Source organism: Anolis carolinensis, chromosome 5 (assembly GCF_035594765.1).
Source record: "Anolis carolinensis isolate JA03-04 chromosome 5, rAnoCar3.1.pri, whole genome shotgun sequence".
NCBI lineage: Eukaryota > Metazoa > Chordata > Lepidosauria > Squamata > Dactyloidae > Anolis > Anolis carolinensis.
This window is the reverse complement of record NC_085845.1, coordinates 157,922,126-157,944,541: the sequence shown is the minus strand read 5'-3', so window position 1 is coordinate 157,944,541 and position 22,416 is coordinate 157,922,126. Positions and strand designations below refer to the sequence as shown.

Genomic DNA, 22,416 nt, shown 5'->3' with positions numbered 1-22,416 from the left:
TATAAAATGCATATAGTCAGCCCTTCACATTCATATAGATTAGGGGTACAGAACTACCACCACCAAAATTAGGAAAATGGTGAATATCTTACGTTTCCTCAAACATTATTTAGTACACACACAAAAATATCACAACGTGTAATTGTGTGCATATTGAAATTAATGTTAAACATACCACTGGCTTCTATAGATGATGAGGGCAACTATTAATTGACCATGAAATGAAACCACTTGGTTAACTCTGAATATATATATATATTTAAAATACATTTATAAATATTTTAAATCAATCTTACTAAGTGTGCACTGAATGGTATTCAGATCACTCTTATTTCCATTGGTCACAGTAGCCACTCCTATTTCATAAGTCATTCCAGGTATAAGGTTTTCAATTTTAAATTTCTCTGTGTTAGACACTAAAACTGACATGCTTTTATCCTTGAACATTGCAGCATTTGCTTGAATATAGGATTCCTCGCCCTCTTGTGGCAGTTTCCAGGAGACAATTACATGGGTTTCTCCTATGTCTTCTGGATGAATGAATACATTGGTGGGTGGGCTGACACCTAAGCAAATAAAAACAAACATACAACAGTATGTGCATTTATTTATTTATTATTCTTTAACTAAATTATATATTGTTCCATGTATTTAATTTATTCCTGTGCAGTTGAAGGTTAAGACACTGAATTACAAACACTAAAATATAAAGTATTACATGTGCAATTATATTCTAAATGTGTTGTTAAGTTCTAAATACCCTAAAGCAGTGGTTCTCAATCTGTGGGTCCTAGATGCTTTGGCCTTCAGCTCCCAGAAGTCCTAACAGCTGGTAAACTGGCTGGGATTTCTGGGAGTTGTAGGCCAAAACACCTGGCGACCCACAGGTTGAGAACCACTGCCCTAAAGGCACTAGACCCCATAGAAGCAAAGCATTGCCAACTGGCAAAACCACTTGACTATTTCTTGCTTAAGAAAACACTATGAAATTCATGGGGTCACCACAAGTTGGCAGTCAACTTGAAGGCATATACATACATTCCAAGTTCTTGAACCAGGCTGTATATTAGACAGTCAACATTATTTACTTTTTGTGGCTTTTGAATTTTTATCTCTAATTTGAATAACACTGTTGAAATGTTTATGCACTGATTCATACACACACACATATATGTGAGAATTGTTTAAAATGATCATATTCCCTATTGGCTGCTAAATATAGAGAAAGGTTATATACATAGAAATGTATATTTTGTAATGCCTTTGACATATTTCGAGTAATTCAAATTTTAATCAGTACACATTAAAAAATTAGTCACTGAATTAAGTGTGGTGATTCAAACTTGCTTAACTGCATGCTGAATTGCAATCACCAGCAGCTAATGTTTCATCTTCCACACATTAGTATCTTTCCTTCTGAGTTTGAATCTTCCCCTCGTGTGTGTATGTGTATCTCCTAAATGCAGAAACAGTTAATAGTGTACATAGTTTACAAAACTGGAATTTCATACCTGTTATTACTACCATAGGGTCTTCATAGCAGCTTTGAGTTCCTTGTTCAGACACACTTTGAAGATGTAACTGATACTGATGGTATGACTTGACATTTCTAATTACAGCAGTAGTGTTAGTTTTTCCAAAAGTAAATGTTTCCCATTTTGCTGCTTTATTATCAAAGACACTAACCAGATAGTGATGAAAAGATGCATCACATGAGCTTGCTGGAATATCCCATTGCAAAACTATTTCTGAGGATGTCACCTGTGTTGCCTTTACGTTGAGTAAATGTAATGGTCCTAATGATTAAAAGACGGCAAAATATAATTCTGAGGCAGAAATATACTGGGGGAAAGGCAATAAGCAAAAGGTGAAAAGAAGACACAGTTTGCAACCTGTTTTATGAATGGTTGTGGTGGAGTTCTTAGGATGCATTTCTATTGTTAAAGGGTTATTTTAATATTTATATGAGATTGCCACTTCCAACAATATCAAAACTTCAGCTTGTGCAAATAGTTTTTTTTCAATTTCTATATTTTTTTATATTCTCCACAAAACATAAGAATGAGGAATGACTATCTCAGTCCTTATCTCCACTGGTCAGTTAATCTGGTGCCAAAACATAGAAAATGAAGCAACAGCACCCCCTGTGACTGAATCTGAGCGCAGCATCAACCTCCAAGGCACCAAAAACACTGGACTTCAAGACTACATACCTCCTTCTGTTTGTCTTATTCTATTCTGTCCTGTCTCCAAATGGCATTGAATATTTGCCGTGTATGTGTACTGTGATCCGCCCCAAGTTCCCTTGGGGAGATGGGGCAGAATATAAATAAAGTGTTGTTGTTGTTGTTGTTGTTGTTGTTGTTGTTGTTAGGTTGTGTAGGCAAGAGAATATTCAAGCAAGCTGCCTACAGTAAATTTTGAGACATTCATTCTTCTCCTGCCACTTACTATATGCTATTAATCATATGCTATTTGATTTCTTTTCTAAGTTGAAGCTACATATTACTTATTTCTGTCTATCAAATTACTAAAGGTTTATCACATCCTTATAAACATTATAATTCTTTAGAAGGCTATTTAAAATCTCTGTTACTTTAAGATAGGGTTTTTTCAATTTTTTATTGTTGGCCTGGGGTTCAAATAAATAGTTTCTATTTGATAACAATACCCATTAGTATTAACTGTAAAATTTAACAGTGCAAATCTAGCTTATTCTAGTTAAACCAAAAACACATTTACCTGGAATTTAACTTTAAGTAAATGTACTGTATATAGAAATGCTGCCTGAATGACACAAGTAGTGGCAAATGGAGCATATTACATTTTAGATAGTACTTTAGGATTTGAAAAATCTGCCATACATCACACACATGTATTTCAATACCTATGTGACTCTATTCCTCCGCTTGACAGATATTACCTATATAATGCAAAATTCAGACCTGTATGTCTCATACAAATGGACCAAATATACCAAGTCATTATTACAATTTCATTCATGCATGCATTTTCTCGTGCATTTAAAGGATATTCAAGCTGAGGTTCATCTTAATGCCTAGAGACCCAGGATAAGTACTAGTACAACTACCCCTCATAAGCTTGCCCACTATCATCTTGAATGGTTTGATGGTAGGGCCGTAACAGGAATGACATCCCTATTGACCAGAGGCCTGGGGTGATTCCCAATAGCAACTTTACCTAGGCATAAACCATCTTTTACAGCAAGAGTGACAAATGACTATCTCAGTCCATGTCTCCACTGGTCAGTTACTCTGGTGCCAATCTGGAGCAGAAATGCTCTGGGCTGGTCCTGGAAGTTGCCATATGCATCATCCTAATCTTGCAAGAACTATGGGTCAGAGTCGAGTTGGTCTAGCTGATCTGAGACCACATTGACCCTGCTGGGCCCTCATCTTATCATCCATATCCCCATAACCTCTCCAGAAATCTATAGAGCTATGTGGGTGCCAGGTCATCATGGGCACCATGTGCTGACAGTTTTTAAAGACATTAACATTAACAAAGAATACATATGTTTAACATGTACATTGAGTTTTATTAGTATAGCAATACAACTTACTTGTTTCTGACATGATGACAGGATGTAGAGTAATTTGAGCTCCTTCAAAGTTCCTTGCTGACAATAAGAAATTATAAAAATGACCTGGGCACAAATCCAGAATTTTTGTGGATGTTGCATTCAGCAAAAAAGTTTCAAAATATTGGTCTGAATGTGCAAAATAGTATTTAAGATTGATCCGAAAATCTGAACGAAGCCAACCATTCAAATTACTCCAGAAAAGGGCTGCTTCATTTGTGCCAATATCTTGCACCTTAAATGTGAAGTTTTCAGGAACAGACGGTACTGAAAAGGACAATGTAAATTCTTTAAATTCAAATGCAATATCTACACAGCTAATTTTATTTTCTTGTTTAAAAAAAGTTATTTAGTAAAATGTTAAAAGTTGATAAAATAATTACACTCATATTTGCAAATATATGGCAATGGAATATAGCAGAAGAAACCCACGAAAAAATACTCTGGACTGGCTGGATCTCTTTGGAAAACATAGCAATTTGTCTCATTTTCTGGTACCATTGCCAAAGAATGGAGTTCAAATTTCCCAAGATACAGAGAACCATCTGTCCAAGAAAATTGCCCTTCTTCCTGAAAAAAAATCAAAATCAATTTAATTCATTTGTTATATTATATTGCAATATTTATTAATTGCTTTCCAACAGCAGGCTTAGATACATTTTAGCAATCGTTCTGCTTTTTCTTGTGATGCAAATAATTGTTTTATCATATCTGTTATTGGAAAAAAAAATCTGTCCAATCATAACATACGATTTTACTAAGATGTAAGATTGTACAATACATTTTTGGTTCTGTTCCATTAACCAGGTGGAGGCCACTAGGTGATACTAGAGAGAGAAAGCTAGTCCATTTTACATGAGGGAGTTGAAGGAGGAAAACCATTCCCTGCATTTTTGCTGCTTACCCCCCCCCCCTTCCCATATCATAAACAAGGGTTTTTTCCACATCGAGGACATCAGTGGGTGGAATAACAGGAAAACAGGGGGAAATTGTTTTCCACCTTCAACCCATCCACCCCCATAAAATGGACTATCCTTCTCTCTCTAGCACTTCCTAGTGGCTTCCACTAATGGTACAGTACCCATTTTTTATATACTGTACAATATAAATACAGTATTTTCTTCAAGATTCTTATGACATTCTATGGATAATTTTATGCAATAAATATTATGTATTCTCTACTTTCCCACTTCATCAGATCCATGATCCATAAGGATATATCTGTTGCAACTATTGTTTTCAGTCATCATTATTAAAGTAATTGCAGTACAACCACCATACCTATGGGGGATACAATCCCAGACTTCATATGGATACACAAAGATGGATATATTAGCAAAAGCTATTCTGGCCCAAGAATACCATAAAGTCATGCTGGAGAATCTAGAAAATATCTAGAAAGGATGTACTGAAACCACAGATATAATCACATGAATATGTGGGCTGTACTATATCACTGCATTTTTAACATTTAAGTCTTCTGTGGTTACACTGTCCCACTCACCCAACTAGCTATAGAGTAATTTACCAACTGAAACAATACTTTTGAGCATCTGATGAAATGAGTTATATGCTACAAAATCTTACTCTATGATAAAAATAGTTATTATTTAACATGCCATGAGCCTTTGCTTCAGGAAATAGAATGGCAGTTTTTGTAGTTGACTGTATGGTTTTACAATGACAACATGCATATGTAAAATTCCTGCAAAACATTTTTTCTTTTTTTAAAGAGACAACATCATTTAGTTTATAAGTCTGTAGTTCTGAGAAGTTCCCTTTTTTGTTTGTTGGTTTGTTTTAATGTCCCTTTTAGAAAGCAGGCAGAATGAAAGTCTACCCTTTCAGAGGAAAAGGTGATGTCATATGAGGCTATAGAAAGGTTTCGTTAAGGTACTTTCCAGCCTCATATATCTGTTAGAGAGGACAAAAATAAGACATTCAGATGAAACCCTCCAGGAATGCCAGAAAAGGCTGTGGAGGATTTGCAAATTTTCATTGTCCTTGTCATATAATTACATGAACCTTGGGCATAGCTCATTCTGCAACCATATTGCTTGCCCTGCACATGCAACAATGACTGCAATATTGCTCCAGATAGGATTGATACTGCAGTTATGTCTACAGCCATACAATTTAAACATATTCAAATTTGGTTGTTATGCAGCGTGAGGCCTTTTTTGGTACTTGGGTGTGAGATAGCCTGACAAACTGGGTGTTGTGCTTATATAATCTAATATGGTAGGAATTTATCATTCTATTATACAAATAGATGATATACAAAATCAATGGCACAAGTAAGTATGAATTGCTACAACAACACAATCACTCTCATAAAATACAAACTAAAATATAACTGACTGACCTTAATGTCGTTCAGATCTGTCCACAACATGATGATGTGACTGAATGACTGCAGATAAGAAACCAGAAAGGCATGTTCTTCTTTACTCCTTATATCAACAAGATGAGCTCCACTTGAAGATAATCTACAGTTTTGTTGTGCCATTTTCCAAGAACTGCTTTCATTACTTATTTTATAGCAGTTCTGTTTGAAAGCTGTCCAGCCATCAGAACACACACCTAAAGAAAGACATATGTACTTTAAAATACTACATGTAAAGAAGCAAAGTAATTATTTTGCAATCATATATGTCATGAGTAAATCAGGCATGCTTTCCATTTCATTAAAACGAATTCAAGTAGAACAATCTTTAAATTCCACTTTAGATTCAGTGCAATAATTAATACTGTATTCACATAGAAGCTTACAGATTTAAAGCATGATCTATATTAGTAGGGTAAAGGTCAAGGTTTCCCCCTGATATTAAGTCCAGTCATGTCTGACTCTAAGGGTGGGTGTTCATCTCCATTTCTAAGCCGAAGAGTCGGTGTTGTCCGTAGATACCTCCAAGGTCATGTGGCCGACATGACTGCATGGAGCGCCGTTATCTTCCCACTGGAGTGATACGTATTGATCTACTCACATTTGCATGTTTTCAAAATGTTTTGGGCAGAAGCTGGGGTTAAGAGCATGAGCTCACCCTGCTCCCCGAATTCAAACCGCCAGCAAGTCAGCATGTTCAGCAGTTCAGAGGTTTAACTCTCTGATCTATATTAATAAGCTTCTTTATATTACATTAGTAAACGATAATGGGGATTGAAAATATCAATTAATATTATTGCTTCTAGACAATGATTATTCAAGATCTGACTTGAAATGTCGTATTAGACCCGAAGATTAGCCAATCTGAGGGTGTTCACAGAAGCAAAATCTACTTATTTGCTCTCATCCACATTTACCTGCAACATCCCTTCTCTGGCTCTTGTACAATATGGGATATAGAAGGGGCAGGACATTTTCTGTGCATGTGCGTGTGTGCATATGCATGCATCTTCAAGTTGCCTGTCAATGTATTAATTTCATGGGGTTTTCTTAGAAGAAGTGAATATTTTTCTTCATAGTTTCTTCCATTCTGCTTAGTTACAACTGGTGATAAATTTTAAATTGTGTAGGCCACAAGCCGATTAAATTATATCGTCTTATATCACAAGGAATACAATAGGACTTGTAATCCATGTCATCTCAGTGGGATTTATTCCTTGGTAACAGTGCTTAGCACAAGCTTATAGCTGGACAGTAAAATGAAACTGAATTCGTTTTTATTTTTAGCTATTTTACCATTCTTCCTTCTATTCCTTCTTTACCATACCAACTTGCATGGGATTCAAGTGCTTCATTTGTTCTGTTTTGTGAAGAACATCTTAAAATGTTATATAGTAAGAAAAACAACAGTGGAAACAATGTCATACACACCTGTTTCAATCTGAACAACCAGTGTCTGAGACACGTTAAAAAATTCCAAGTGAAGTTGTCTAAATACAAGAATGAAAGTGTAAAGTGTTCCAGGAGTCAGGTCAGTCCATTCATAGAAGATGTTGTCATGTTCACATATTCGAGCCGAGTTATTATGTGAAATTTCCACAGAAAAATCCCTAGCTGTTATATTCCAGTTAAACAACACACTAGTGCTTGTTGCATGTGTTTTTATAATGTCACCAGCAATACCACCTATTACAGACATATAAGAAAGTGGAATTAGTTATTAGACTATTTCAACAAACTAAGAGGAAAATATACTGAATAAGTTTCATGTGTGCAATGGGGAAGCGAGATACACAGAACATATTAAAACAATCTACTATAAAGATACTGAAGTAATTCTAGTGACACAGAAGCATGTATGACTGTGCTTGCATAAACACTGTCGTGAAAATAATTCATTGATACATATTGTATGAAAGACCATAAAACAGCTATTGAATGAACAATGTGGGCGTGATGTTAAGTTCCAATATCAGGTTGGCTATTATAAAATAATTATCTCATATCCCTTTTCATTTTTTTCTACAAATTTAATAGATGAGGATTTCAAAAGTAAACTAAACATTGGCTTACTCACGTGTCTTGAATGATTTTGTATGCAGAATCTTGCCATTCTTCATTGACTGTACCATCACACCATAGGTTTTCTCTTCTTCAAGCAGAATCGTAACATTCTGTGCTTTTACTTGAGTGGTAGAAATACTTTCCATATTCTATGATTACAGAAGGATTTTCAATTTTATTTTAAGTCTATACGTTGCACTGTATCTAAGGTAGCAATCCTAAACACTTCCTTGTAAGTACAAGGAAGCAAATCCTATTTGAGAAAGGAATTTACATCTGAATAAAAACATGCACAAGAAGATTGTATCATAAATTACTGGTAGTTCTTTCAGTAAGATTGTGACTATATGTACCATGAAGCATAATTACATTTTATATCACATCAGAGCCAGAAATTCATTAAATGTTATTAAATTAATAAAATAACGCTCAAAGTGACAACTACATGGAAAAGGGCCAGGCATATCCACATAATACAGTGACTGAGGCTATACTAATGGAGCTCTGAAACAGAAATGTACAGTGGGGGCCTTGGTATCTGCTGAGATTAAGTTCCAGGTTTAATTTAGGGGTACCATAAGTCAAAAACATTATACATTTTCATTTCAAAGATTAAATCCTATCTATCCATCCATTTATCTTTTCAAGTTATCACTCCCACATGCAAAGCTGGGATGCAAAGGATTTTTTTCTTCTAAATTTTCTTTGGACATCCAAATCCCCAACATTATCTTTAACCAACATTTTCAACAGCTTGAGCTCAAGCTGAGTAAAACCAGTGCAAATATGTAATTATGAATTATTTAGCATACTTTCTGAATGAAATCATCTGTGACATGGTATGTTACAGCATAAATGTCTGGATGCTTTCCTTTTGGAAATTCTGGCCATTCTAGCAAAACTGCTCTAAAAGCCTTCTTTCGGTGATCACATATCAGACTGCTGGACAGCTGCAATATAAAGGGACAGTATGTGTCAGCAAGAATAGCAAATTTATATATATTTCTCAACAATGAAAATTTAACCAAAATATTAATCTCTATATACTTAGATCCATTAGGTGTTATATTCCAAAAGAATGTAATGATTAAAATGGAATGAACTTCCAAACATCTGCATATCAGTAAAAATCCCTATTCTTGGGTTACATAGCTTGCAAAGTTGCATACGTACTCTGAATATCTTTAGGATACCATGAAAATGACTCATTCCAGGGCATTACAGATCAATTACATCTTAAATGCCAAGTTACCAAATAATGAAGTTTACATTATAGTATTTCATATTCAAAGTATAATTAGCATTTTTGATGCAATACATTGTTTTTCATGTATACACTAGTGTTGTATACAAAAGTTTTCTCAGAGAAGGTAGTTGTATTACAGAAAAGATTTACAAGTTTCTAATATATTATCGATATTGTAAGCTGAGTCCTTACAGAAAATTTCTAATGTTCTTTTTCTGTACTTTGGAGAGTTTGTCATTCCATTAAAGATAAAACACATTTGATTTGACTATGAAAATTCTATTCTTAATTACATTAACAGGATTCTATTTCTTACCTGAAATATATGTTGTATTATGATCAATAGCCAAATTAGTTTGTCCATAGAATGTAACTACTTTGGCTTCCAGTTTTGGGTACAAGTCAGGATCCCAAGTACTTTCATTCAGACTGTGATTGAACACTGTCTGTGGGAGAAAACAAGATAGGAACAATGAATCCAAGTATACCTTCTTTTGTTTTATTGATATTGCATTGCATTTTAAACACATAATGAGTTAAGAAACATAGGCACACACAAATGTTACGCCAGTGATGCAGAAGCATCTGCAAACACCAAAGCAGATGAAGTTGAGGATTTAATTACTCCTGATGCTGAATAGGAGATATAACGCTATTGTTCTCAACTGGGATTGGATCAACTAGTGATAGGAACAAAAGAAGAAAGACTCCTGACACAGTGTCCCGAAGTGGAGCATATAAGTTTTTCACTTGGGAGCAAATGGCCATTTATAACATTAGGAAAAAGTCTCAGATACCTAATGGGAAGGAGACTTATCCTACATTTGCTCCTTGAGCTGCTCCATCCAACATATGCCTTTCTTTTATTTCAGGGAGCAAAATTTCAAAAGCAAAGCTGTGAGATACACGTGCGATGCTGCACTGTTGCTTTGCTTTACTTTAGTTCTGGGGAAACTCTGAGCTGAGAAAGCTCCTGATTTTCTTTCAAATGTTTCTTTCCTGACCAAAAAAAAGAAAAGAAAAGAAAAGAAAAATCCAAAGTGAGCTCAAGAAATGAACCTCAAGGGCAGTTGCTTTCTCCAGATCACCTTGAAGAGATGCAGGCAGGAGCTGAGTCACCCAGACATGTGCAAAACCCACCTGTAAAGCCAAACTAGTCCTGTTCAGCTCGGATCTTACTGGAGACCTGCTTCCACATCTCTTTCCTTAAGAGCCCTGCTGGAAATTCATTCTTGTTGCCTTTTCCTTATGTGGGCTGCTTAGGGAGGGGGGTGTTTCCATAGAAATGAAAGGAGTTAACTGGCAAGAGGAAAGGAAGTTGAAAGAAAGCTTCAGCCAAATGGGGACTTTTTACAAGTTGGAAATTGAAACTTTCCCCTCCTCAACTTCTATAGCATACTGCAGTTATTCGTTTCCATTCCTCTGATGCCCTTGCAGTCCAAACCCAGAATCCTAGACTTTCCCAAATCCTGAGTAATCCTGTTTGAGAGGCAAATATATTTGCAAATAAAATATCTTTAAACATTGCCATTCACCATACAAACCTTTGCCATATACTATTCTTTGAAATAGTCTACTGCCACTCTTTAAAATTTTGATTGTAGTATTGGGTTTAAAAAAGAGCTGGGATTCAAAATTTTGGAAAAAAAACAACATAATGATAAAAATATTGGAATGCTTTGGAAACAAATGTTAAAATCCCCCTTTTCCTTCTGGGACTTTTCAAGATAATCAAGTTTTAAGCACAATAATGGCTGTAATTAATTTTTACATAATAAAGCCAAATTTTGGGTTTGTGCCACATGATATAATACTTGATCTGCATTTGTAGTAAGGATTATCTGCCTTGAGAGCAGATTTAGATTGAACATGTGCACTCAGAAGTAATTTCTAGGGGACTTAGGACTTCAGCATCTGATAGGTTTGTTGTATGTTCACACTGGGACATGTTCATGTTTGATCATTTCTCACCACACAACGTCATTGTTATATCACAGTTGGATTACATCTTTTCATTGATGGAAAAACCCATCAATGGCTCCAGTATCACTGCTGCTCAACTATTATTTTTGGTATGATTGTTTCATTCTGCTGCCATTCCAGTATTCTAGCAGTCGTGCTGTCAGTGGGCATGGTTCTCCTCTTCTCCCCTCTCCCTATCCTCAAGCGGGATGAAATCACATTACTTCCCTCTGTTTTTCAAGTTTTATTTTTCATTTTTGTTTTGTTATAATAGTGCACTTGCACTGCCAATTATGGCAGCACCCTCAATTTGTGGGAAGTGTTGAAATTGCACCATTTTGGCATAAAAAGAAAAAAATGAAACAGGGTACATGAACTATGTAAGGTGGAGTCAAGTAAAGAGGTGTGGAAGACTGTGGGAATGTGCACTATTAGAGAGATGGTACGAAGGTTATTTTCTACATATCATGATGTTTCTAATTGCTGAAATAATGTGATTGCTACAGGACAATTGGTTGTGTGATAAATATAAGTGAAGCTACTCTACAAAATTTATTGTTCTTGATGTTAATGCTACTAGATCTATTTCATCACACACCAATTTCCTGCATTTTATAAGCATATTATTTTGTGTTTAAATAAAGTGTGAACATTGTTTTAGCGATGTTTCCTTTGCCCCGGGCTTTTCGTTCTCCAACACTCAACTGGTAGTGGGCCTTAAAATCTGCCTAGGATGCCCATTTACTAGCTATTTAGTCCTGGAATGAAGCCAACAGAAGTTTGCAACTGTCAGCTTCTGCGTGTAAACTGTAAAAACAGTCCAGTCATATATAATCAGTAGAAGTGCTCATTCAAAAACAAGCCAACCAAGTTTTGTATTGACATAGCACATTTTCTTCTAATTAGATACTCCCTAAAGGAAGTTTTGTTTTGCTGTTTCATAGCTATTTCCACAAAGTTAAAACATAGGCAAAATTACACATTACACACAAGTGTGTGAATTGCAACCTGATATCCACTAGTCATGAAAAGATGGCATTGGGAGCTTCCCTTTTGAATGGAAAGTGACAGCTCTAAAAGGCTTTTCAGTAGCATTCTCTCTAAATATAGCCAAATACAAGGCCCCCTGGTGGTGCAACATGTTAAAACGCTGAGCTGCTGAACTTGCTGACCAAAAGATCGCAGGTTCAAATCCGGGGAACGGAGTGAGCCCTGCTGTTAGCCCCAGCTTCTGCCAACCTAACAGTTCGAAAACATGCAAATATGAGTAGATCAATAGGTAGGTAGGTACCGCTCCTGCGGGAAGGTAATGGCGCTCCACGCAGTCATGTCGGCCAAATGACCTTGGGGTGTCTACGGATAACACCAGCTCTTTGGCTTAGAAATGAAGATGAGCACCAACCCCCAGAGTCGGACACGACTGGACTTAATGTCAGGGAAAAATCTTTACCTTTACCTATAGCCGAATATATGCAAAGCAGTTTGGAGGGCAATTTGGAATAAGAAGCCATAAGAAGTCAAGTCAACTTTTCTTTCTTTCGACACACATTTTTCTTTAAATCACATTCTTTCAGGGGAACAGCAGAATAGTAAGGAGGTTTGCCATTACATTGAACATCTTGAAGAATCAGAGTGTATATTCTCTTCATCAATGCAGATTGGAACACTTCACCACTGTTGTTGTGTTCATGGCATGATCAGTTCATCACTAGGGACCTTATCACACAGAGGCAAATTGGCTCCTTGCAACACTTTGGGGATAGGGCCCATCCAGAGCCATCACATGATGCTCGAGTCAGCAGGCCCTGCCCCATGGATCCCCGAAGTGGCAAGGAAGCATCACAAGACACTTCCTTGGTCACGATGGGAAGATAAATGTTTTTCAGGTAGCTCCATGATGGGAAGGTGTTTTTTGGGTTGCTCCACGATGAGAAGGTTTGGGTAGCTCCAACAGAGCTACGCACATTTTTCGTACATTTCCTCCATCTGATGGGGGAAAGGGCAATGCAGCAATTCGGGCCTTGTCCTGTCCCTCCCATATGATGGGGAAAGAGGAACAAAATAATTTCCTGACAAATTCAAAATTATAAAGATACCCTAAAAAAATAATTAAATCATTCTGAAATATGCTAAAGTTCTTGAAAAACCATTTCCCACCCCCAGCATGTGCCCAGTAAGAATCCCAGTCTTAGTATGCCAAAAATCTATGAGAAATTTTAAATATATTTTATTATAGTGATATATGTGGCAAAAATATTGTGCTAAGAAATAGCAAGCATGTTACTAACTCAATAATGTTCCATGGTTCACAAAACAGATTTAGATAATTATATTTTTGTCTGAGAATACTATACAGTATATGGTTTTGTACAGTCCATATCGTCACATGATCTGGCACAGGAGGTTTCGAACCTCAAAGCCAGTATTATTTCAGACACTTATTCTGTGACAAAGTATAGCTCTTTCACTGGCTAAAATAATCTTTTATATGAGAACTGTTTGTTCACAAACAGTCTTTAAAAACTTATCTTACAGCAGACGATTCAGATTTTACTTATGAAACAGAGGAATTTAATTTTGTCAATTACAATACATTGCATTGTTCCTCCAGATATTATTGCTAGTCTGAGTATTATTCAATATAATATGCATTATGCTAGAATATGTTTACTATAGAATTGCATATCTTTGTAACAAAAGTTCTCTCATATTATCATCAAAATAGTGACAAGAATATAATAAAATTATTTAAGTTATTAAAAACAACCCTCTCCCCAAAGTAAAGGTGCATTTTCCTCTTCTTTAAAAATATCTATATATATTCACAGTTTGAGATATTGTTAATCAGTTATGGTGTCATAAGTTAGATTTAGGATACTGCAACTTTCATCGTGTTCTAGTTTTCAGTCATGGCACTATTGCCACAACCACAAATGACTGAAACCCACTTTAAAAGCCAATAATCCAGCTGAAGTGAAGAAGGACTGTTTTGCTCACAAGATAAGCACTACAGGATGGTGTGACTAGCCCTCTTCCTGCCTTTAAACAAAAGTGCAAGGAGCAGAAGTAGGTGGGAGGGAAGTGTTTACATCATCCCACTGTGCTCGACCCACCAGCAGAATAAACCACTATCTCTCTGAATGGCTGATTAGTTTTTGAGGTGGTTTTCAGGGGTTGGGTGAGAAGTTAAAGACTTGCTAGAGCATTGTAGCTATGTGGTAGATATGTGGTTGCAGCCACAGTACAGGCAATCCATGAGTTACAAACATCAGACTTACAAATAACTTATAGTTAAGAATGGGGTGACACAACAAGAAGTAAGGAGGGAAATTCACTCCTGAAAGAGTTATCATGAGGAAAAGGTGGCTCAAAGGAAGCTTTCTCGCCAATCCTTGTTTCCACAAGCCATTTTTTTTTTCAAAACTCAATTATTACAGAAACAGAAAGTGAGGTGAAATCTTCTGAACAGGTGTACAGACAGCAAAACAAACACCACGGGGTGTTAATGCTTCCCTTTGCTATTTAAAGCTCTATCTTGTTTGTAACTTGGGGACTGATTGTAGTTTACATCACCTTTTTTATTGAAGGCTATCATATAAAATGCCAATTTCCTCTCTGTTAAAATAAATCTTGTAATGGAGAATAATGTTATACGGAGTTATTTAGAAGTTTCTAAATATACATAAAGAATACAAAAATGTAAAGTGTCCTGAAACACACACCATAAAAACAATTAATATTGATGTGTCACAGATTGTAAAAATAATCAGTAAGAAAACACAAAACATTACATTGCACAGTGTGTTTTACTTTGAGCACAAATGAATGATGCACATGCAAGTTCTAAGAAGCTGCAGATGGGTTTTGAGATTAAACAACTCTGTAGCAAGTTAATTCACAAATTTGTCATAAATAGATTACTGAAAGAGGAATTAACTTGTATATATGACAACATGTACTATTTTTAATATAATATGCTAATACATTTCTTAATATGTATATATTAATAAACTGTTTATAAAATGTGAATATAATAATAAACATATATTTCCATTTGAATGCATTTGTCTGCATTATCCTTATAATTCTCAGCTCCACTGACATGAACAGTCTGTAGGCTCCTGGATCATATACATAATTTCAGTGCCATTTCCTGAGCAGTAGAGTGGCACAGTTAGATTCTGCACTCCGTTTTCACGACAGCATTTGCAGAATCTTAAATGGCTATCAATGTTGACATTAAAAATTGTGGCAGAGGGACATTTTCCATCGCAAGAAGATACATCGATCTGTTAGGGAAAGGAAGGAAAGAAAGTCATTAATCACTTAAGGTTTTATCCATTTACAAAGTATATATTTAAGTATGTATATGTATAAGAAACCATTTAGAAATCTACTATCCCCATAGGCCTTCTCTATGAGCTCCAGAGGGCAGTTTCTCATAGAGGGTAATCCATGACTGTCTATATTGTAAGATCTAAGATGTGGGAAAATGGGAAGACAACCCCACCCTCCCCAGCTCTCCGTCAAGTATACAGCTAAGGTTTAGCTGGTTGCCTGAGCTACCACTGATGCCTATTTTATGTTTACAATAGGTTCCTTTTATCTAAGCCCTAAGAGCAAAACAAAACAAAGCAAATGCTTGCAGACCTGACCCATAGAGTGAAACTTCTAGAGACAATAGATTGTGAGGCAATGGATCATGATACTGCCATTAAGGATATTTCTGGCAAGATATGTAGTTTAATTGTCAGGAGAATGCATGCAAGAGAAATTCATTAATAGTTTCTTCACTCCTTTCCATTTTCATCATATTTTTCACATTTCCATGAGAATCGAAAACTTTAAACACACCCACACATGCAAAAAATGTTCTATTCTGATTACCATCTCAATCTCACAAATTAAAATCCCTTAAAAGGATTTAAGTGTCTAAGTTTTCGAAAAGCATATGTATGGTGAGAAGTCATAGGTCAGAGTGTTTTAAAATCATGTTACATGCATATTTGTTTTCCATCACCCTTCATTTAGAGTAAGGAAGGAATATAATAATATCGAAGTTATTTGTCTGCTGTAAGCAATTACATAGTATACAGCTCATCTGGAGGAAGGTGTTATTTTAAACAGAAGGATTCAGCATTTCTGTCATGTTTCGTAGAAGTAATTAATTTATGAGTGGGAGAATATTTGCAAGATAAGACATCTTCCAGGTGTCAGGAAAGAAGCAGGTCCTATTTAGAGGCATGTGTTTATTTAGCTTTCAAAGAAGTAACTGTGCTATTTTTTCCAATATACAAATGTAGAATTAGGGTGGGGGTGTAACTGCACATTTAAGAATTTTAAAAAAATTATATCTTGAGCTTTCATTGATATAAACTGATTTCTTCAGATGCAGGATTGAGTGATATCCTAGCCTTGGGATGCAATGTAATATGAGCAAAAAGATGCATAACATGGATAAAAGGGAAATAAAGGGAAAGGACCCTACCACAAACCCAGAGGCCAACTCTGCCAACACATCTCCTCTGGAAGCAATATTACAGAGGCTAAAACATTACCCATAACATCAGAGGTACATGCATTTCTTTTTCCTCAAACATAATACATGCAATTCTACTATGTGCCAGTAATAGCCCTCCACATGCTACACTGGTCAGACAGGTCAATCTCTACACAAGAGGATGAATGGACACAAATCAGAAAGTGGCAATATACAAAAACCAGTTGCAGAATATTTCAATATCCCTGGACATACAGCATGGGATTTAAAAGTTGTGGTCCTTGAACAAAGAAATTGCAAAGGAAGACTAGAATGAGAAACAGTTGAATTGAATTGTATTCATATCTTTAATATGATCTGCATCTTTCTCAGTCTTATTACACTCCATCCCATTCCCACTGTACGACTGAGTTTATATCTATATATGAAAGCTCAAGCTGAAATAAAAACATATAGTCTTTTTTTTCTACATTTCCTCCCCCTCTCCCCTCCTTTCTCCTTTTTGTGTTTATTTAGCACATTGATTATGGATATCTTTTAATGCTGTGAACATTACAATGCTCACAATTAGAAAGTACAAAACAAAATTAGCTGCTCATACTTACAGGACTCCGACTTATGCAGTCATGTTTCCGTATAGTTGTTCTGACTGTCACCTTTTGGCAAATTCTATCATCTCTTTTGCCTGGTGAAATATAAAATAACCTCTATTCACTCATTTATTAATTCAGACATAAGGTGAAAATATTGAAAATAACATTTATAGGTGTGTGATTTTAGGCAAACGTCCAGGTATCCCATCTTTCCTATTTGCCCACTTGTTCTCTGTACTTAGATACCAAAATCTGAAGTAGTTCAGCCTGGAGAGTTCAGCCTGGAGAGTTCGTCCTATTATATGACCATTTTCAAATGTGGTAAACTCAAGACATCATACTGCAGCTGTTAATCTTCCTTGTGGGCCTGTGGATTATGGCCTTAGTTTATAGTTATGTCAGTTCATTCATTAATTTGTGATTTAGTAACATTCCTGTCATTATTCATGTTCTCTGTGTGAATATATATACTTGAGCATCAACAAGTGCCCAGTATTCACTAGAGGTTTGGAGATTTGAAGCTCAAGCTGATAAAATCTGAATTCCCATTATAACAATCAAGTAGGAGAACAGACTAAAATACTATTTCCCACTGAATGCAACAAATATGACATGTACATTTAGCTTTCAAGGGTTCAATGTATAAGTTTTATATGCAATGGAGCAAAGGAGCCTACTCTTTTACATATGCATACTTAAAGCAATCTGAAATATTCTTCTGTCCAAGTAAAGACTGGCAGATTTGTTGAGCAACTGAATCACACAAAGTGTGAAAAGGGCCTGTACAGTATTCTTCTGAATGCACATGATATGTCCCATTTCTTTTACAGCAGACAGACCACACAGATATTTATGTACACTAGCCTCAGTTAACAAATAATGGGCAGAACATGGAATCCAAGCTTTCTTCTGTTCTCTGCCTGCAGGAACAATCTGCATTTGGGGAGTTATATTTGGACTGGAGCCCCTAAGACAATAATTAGACAGAGGAACACAAAACATTTTCTGATACATATTGCATATTATTTGAGGGCCCTTAATTATATAGGGAAGGATTAAAACCCCTATGGTGTTTGTTTGTTTGCTGTCTGTGCCCCTGCTCATAAGGTTTTTTTCACCTTTGAAAAATGTGACTTGTTGTGAAAACAAGGATTGGTGATAAAACCTCAGTGGAAACAAATTTTCCCCTGAAATAATCTAAATGAATATTGGTGTAAACTATAACTTTGTGATGGCTCTCACAAGTGATCTTTTCATCTTATACTTTTATAAAGCCTCAACCCAACCAAGGGTAAGTACTTAATGAATTTTATCCACATAATAACCTTTTTACCTAAAGAATCAAGAAAGGAAAAATGTTTATCTACAGAGAACACCTTTGCAGAAATTTAGACATTTGCATTACTTAAATCAGATGACTGTTCTTTTAAGTCATCAACAATCGTAACAAATTGAAAAAGTGTCTGTCTTAAGATTAGTGTGGATGTGTTCAGAATATAAAAGCCTTTCAGTTGTCTATGATTAAATCTGAAAGGAAAGTCTTGGTCCAAATCAATTAAACAGAAGTTCTGCTCCACTGGTTCTCTTTCTAATACATGTTTCTAAAATCGGTATTTAGGAAAATTACTATTTGCCCAGTCCACTGGTTCTCAGCCTGTGTGTCCCTAGATGTTTTGGCCCTCAACTTTCAGAAATCCTAACAGCTGGTAAACTGGTTGGGATTTCTGGGAATTGTAGGCCAAAACACCTGAGGACCCACAGGTGGAGAACCACTGGCCTAGTCCATGTCCATGGTGCTTCCATCAAATGCAGTGTCAAGGATAGTTATTAATGAACTTCCAGTTGATCTTATATAAAGCTTTTTATATAAAGGTGAATCATACATATATAAATGGTCATATACAGCAATCACATTAACATTTTTCAGATGCCCTGTAATAACAGAAAACAAACATGTGGAGATCAAAAATTAGAGCCTGCCCCTTCCACTCTCCTCATGTGAAGGGGAGAGCCTCCTCTAAGGATGATGACTGTCCATATGGTTCTGGATAGTAAAACCAACTTTCCTGCAGTTGTGGGAAGAATCTCCATAGACAGAGCAGGCTCTCCTATTCAAAGATTAACTCTCTGTGTGTAGAGTATGACGGAAAGAATAGAGTTTCCACACTCCTCCTTTTCAGATGTTTATTATATTATGGAACACCCAGTTGAAGCTAGTACACACCGAAGCTAATGGATGCTGAAAGATCCATATCACATGACTATTTGTATCCATTCCACTATTGTATCTTGCCCCCACCATATCATAATACTAACCAGTTAAAGTAGCCTGTCTTCCTCAAAAAATTTACTCATTGCCTTCTGTAATAAATATTTGCTAGGGTAAGGGGCACAGAATGCCAGTGAAGGTGAAAAACTGTGAACCAAAACTTGGTTTTACCCAGAATAACACTTCTCTGGGAATTTCCAGATATCTCTGCGCAATTCTATTGTCAACTTCTACTGGAAGCTGACCATACAATTACACTGGAGGACTTAGACATTCCTACAGGTGTGTTCTTTCTAGAAATCTCTGTTTTTTTCCACATGATTCTGTGGTCAACTTCTTGGAAATTAATCAAATCCATGAATAAACCACCATAAGCCAGCAAATGTGGGCAACTGTACTATAAATTGTCTCATTGAAGTGGGAAGGAAGAAAATACACACACATATGGGATGGGCAACTTGTGACCATTCAGATGCTGGATGGCAACACTCATAAGCCCTTGAAAACCACCAGTGAAAGATAATAGGAACCACCATCCAACAGCATCTGTAGGTCACACGATGCCCATCCCAGGCCTTTCAATTAATTAATTCTAGTTCAGCCAACTGTTTCTGATGTGGCAGAGAGTAACTTGAAGACTATCATTTCCTTTCATAGCCTCTTCTAAGTGACATGATTAAATATGGACATTTCTATAAAAAGTAATAACATCATAAAGTTCATTCAAAGGAAAGAAAATACATTATTAAAAATAATAATACCTGGTTCACAATTAATACTACCAGTAGAGACTACAGGGCTAATGGCAAATGGTAATACACCCCTTCCAGAACCTGGCAGAATTATTGGGAACATAAGTTTCTTGTAATATAAAAACATTTTTACATAAACAATATGGCATTAATTCTTACACTGCCAACTGCATTTTTTCTTTTTGCAAAAGGTAACACGTCTTCCTATTTTTCTAAATTATTGATGAACCTATACTTTAATACTTGTGAAGATATCAGAACTGCAGTGTTTATAAAAAAAATCTAGAGAATGTTATGATTCTGGCAAGGTAAGAATTAAATGTATGAACTCAACTCAAGCATGCATTGAATCATTTTCCTTTAAAAATTAAAGATTATTGGTCCCCATTAAAACCCAAAGAGTTGCAAGCTATTTTTGTAGATAACTTTCCATCTGCTTTACAATAAATGCACATGCTTTTCTTTTTAAAAAATACTATTAGCATTTTTAAAGCATTTCTGTTACACATTTTTTCTTAGAAGCCATCTCAAGCAAATAGTTCTGAAGTATAACACTTTCCTAATACTACACAGCACTGTAAACAATGCAGTTAACACTGAAGTTTTTAGATTTGTGGATCATATAACTAAATAGATGACGTATGTACTATATAACAGAGATTAAACCTGGCCTATACACTTAAGGAAATAATTTTCTTCAATATTTTTCTTAAATGTTTAGCAGTCCGATTCATGCTAATTTTTTTACAGTTAAAATTATCCCCAAGCTTCAATTATGATACAGATTGAGTCTCTCTTTTTCCCTAATTTGGATGTTTGGGTTTCTCTCTCTCACCATATTTTGGAGTACCTGAATTTGTAAATCGTTATAATGAGATGTCTTGAGGATAGGACCCAAGTCTGAATTCAAAATTAATCAATCTTTCATATACACCTTGCACACATAACCTGAAGATAATGTTATACAACACTTCTAATAATGTGGGGCATGAAACAAAGTTTGTGTACACTGAACCATTGGAAATCAAAGATATCACCATCTTAGACATCCATTTGGACCATTATGGATTTAGAAGTCTTTCAGATTTCAGAATTCCAGTTAAGGGATGCTCAATCTGTATTAAAGACATAGACAGTGACATAGACTGTCATAGACAGCAGATATATATCTTTCTTTGAGTGGAAATCCACTCAGAAGACAGTCCTACTGGAAAAAAGAAGAAAGTCAATTTTTATTGTATTCTTTTCCTTTGAAGCACACTAAATCCTCCACAAAGGTTTCTTTCTCTGGGCACTAAAAACATTAATGAAAGCTCTAGAGAAGGCAGAATGGATAAAAGGTCCTCTGCCCCCAAACCCAGAGCCTATCCAGACTGCCCCAAAATGCGGGATCTGTCTCAGTTTTACCGGAGGCATCGAAACAATACCTCTGATAAAAGCAAATTAATGCAAAATAAAGCAAGGTTTCCTTGGTTTGTTGTGTATTAATTAAATACTTATTAGATCTGAGCCTTCCTGAAAGATCCAGGTCTAATGAGGTATTGTGCATGTGGAGACTGACTTCTGGGGTCACATTCCAGGGGTCAGTACACATAGCCATCTCGCACTTTTGGCCTCTTGGTAAATTTTGGGGCCCAAATGGGGGGCTTCTGGGTGACTTCATGCTATCCCGATTTCACTCAGGATAGACTTTATTTACCCTTAAGGGAAAATCCAGAGTTTGGGTTGGGTGAAATGGACCAGAGTACTCACTGAAGCGGGTTATTTTAACCCATCTGGGTTTTAACCATGTGTGGAAACGCCCCTAGAGAGCCTTTGCTGAGTGTCAGCCCTTCTATTAACAAGGAACAATCCACAATTCCATGTTCTACCACATGTCTCTTTAATGTTAACACACAGTCTATAATTATATACGTTGTGCAGTAGGATCTGAATAACTGATGCTATTGCCTATTGAACTGGAAGGGACTTGCCCTCATCAATGAACGTTTTTGTACAGGTACATCAACAGGCAAGATCAAAATATGTGTTGCTTATTAACAT

General features: G+C 36.0%; 2 protein-coding genes across 5 annotated transcripts in view; both read right to left on the bottom strand.

Moving 5' to 3' along the window:
* ptprq (protein tyrosine phosphatase receptor type Q) overlaps positions 1–11,051 on the bottom strand; it is a 116,425-nt gene extending 105,374 nt beyond the window's left edge. For all 4 annotated transcript variants that reach the window (XM_062982668.1, XM_062982669.1, XM_062982670.1 and 1 more), the window contains exons 1-10: positions 10,438–11,051; positions 9,614–9,743; positions 8,864–9,001; positions 8,065–8,200; positions 7,419–7,673; positions 5,967–6,184; positions 3,985–4,171; positions 3,584–3,868; positions 1,512–1,796; positions 297–566 (exon numbers count right to left, since the gene is read on the bottom strand). In XM_062982668.1, the coding sequence (XP_062838738.1) occupies positions 297–566; positions 1,512–1,796; positions 3,584–3,868; positions 3,985–4,171; positions 5,967–6,184; positions 7,419–7,673; positions 8,065–8,200; positions 8,864–9,001; positions 9,614–9,661 (1,822 nt within the window). In that variant the 5' untranslated portion in view covers positions 9,662–9,743; positions 10,438–11,051. The remainder of the gene's footprint in view (positions 1–296; positions 567–1,511; positions 1,797–3,583; positions 3,869–3,984; positions 4,172–5,966; positions 6,185–7,418; positions 7,674–8,064; positions 8,201–8,863; positions 9,002–9,613; positions 9,744–10,437) is intronic.
* Positions 11,052–13,464: 2,413 nt separating this feature from the next.
* otogl (otogelin like) overlaps positions 13,465–22,416 on the bottom strand; it is a 102,569-nt gene continuing 93,617 nt past the window's right edge. The window contains exons 53-54 of the mRNA XM_062982742.1: positions 17,365–17,444; positions 13,465–15,548 (exon numbers count right to left, since the gene is read on the bottom strand). Coding sequence (XP_062838812.1) covers positions 15,348–15,548; positions 17,365–17,444 — 281 coding nt within the window. The 3' untranslated portion in view covers positions 13,465–15,347. The remainder of the gene's footprint in view (positions 15,549–17,364; positions 17,445–22,416) is intronic.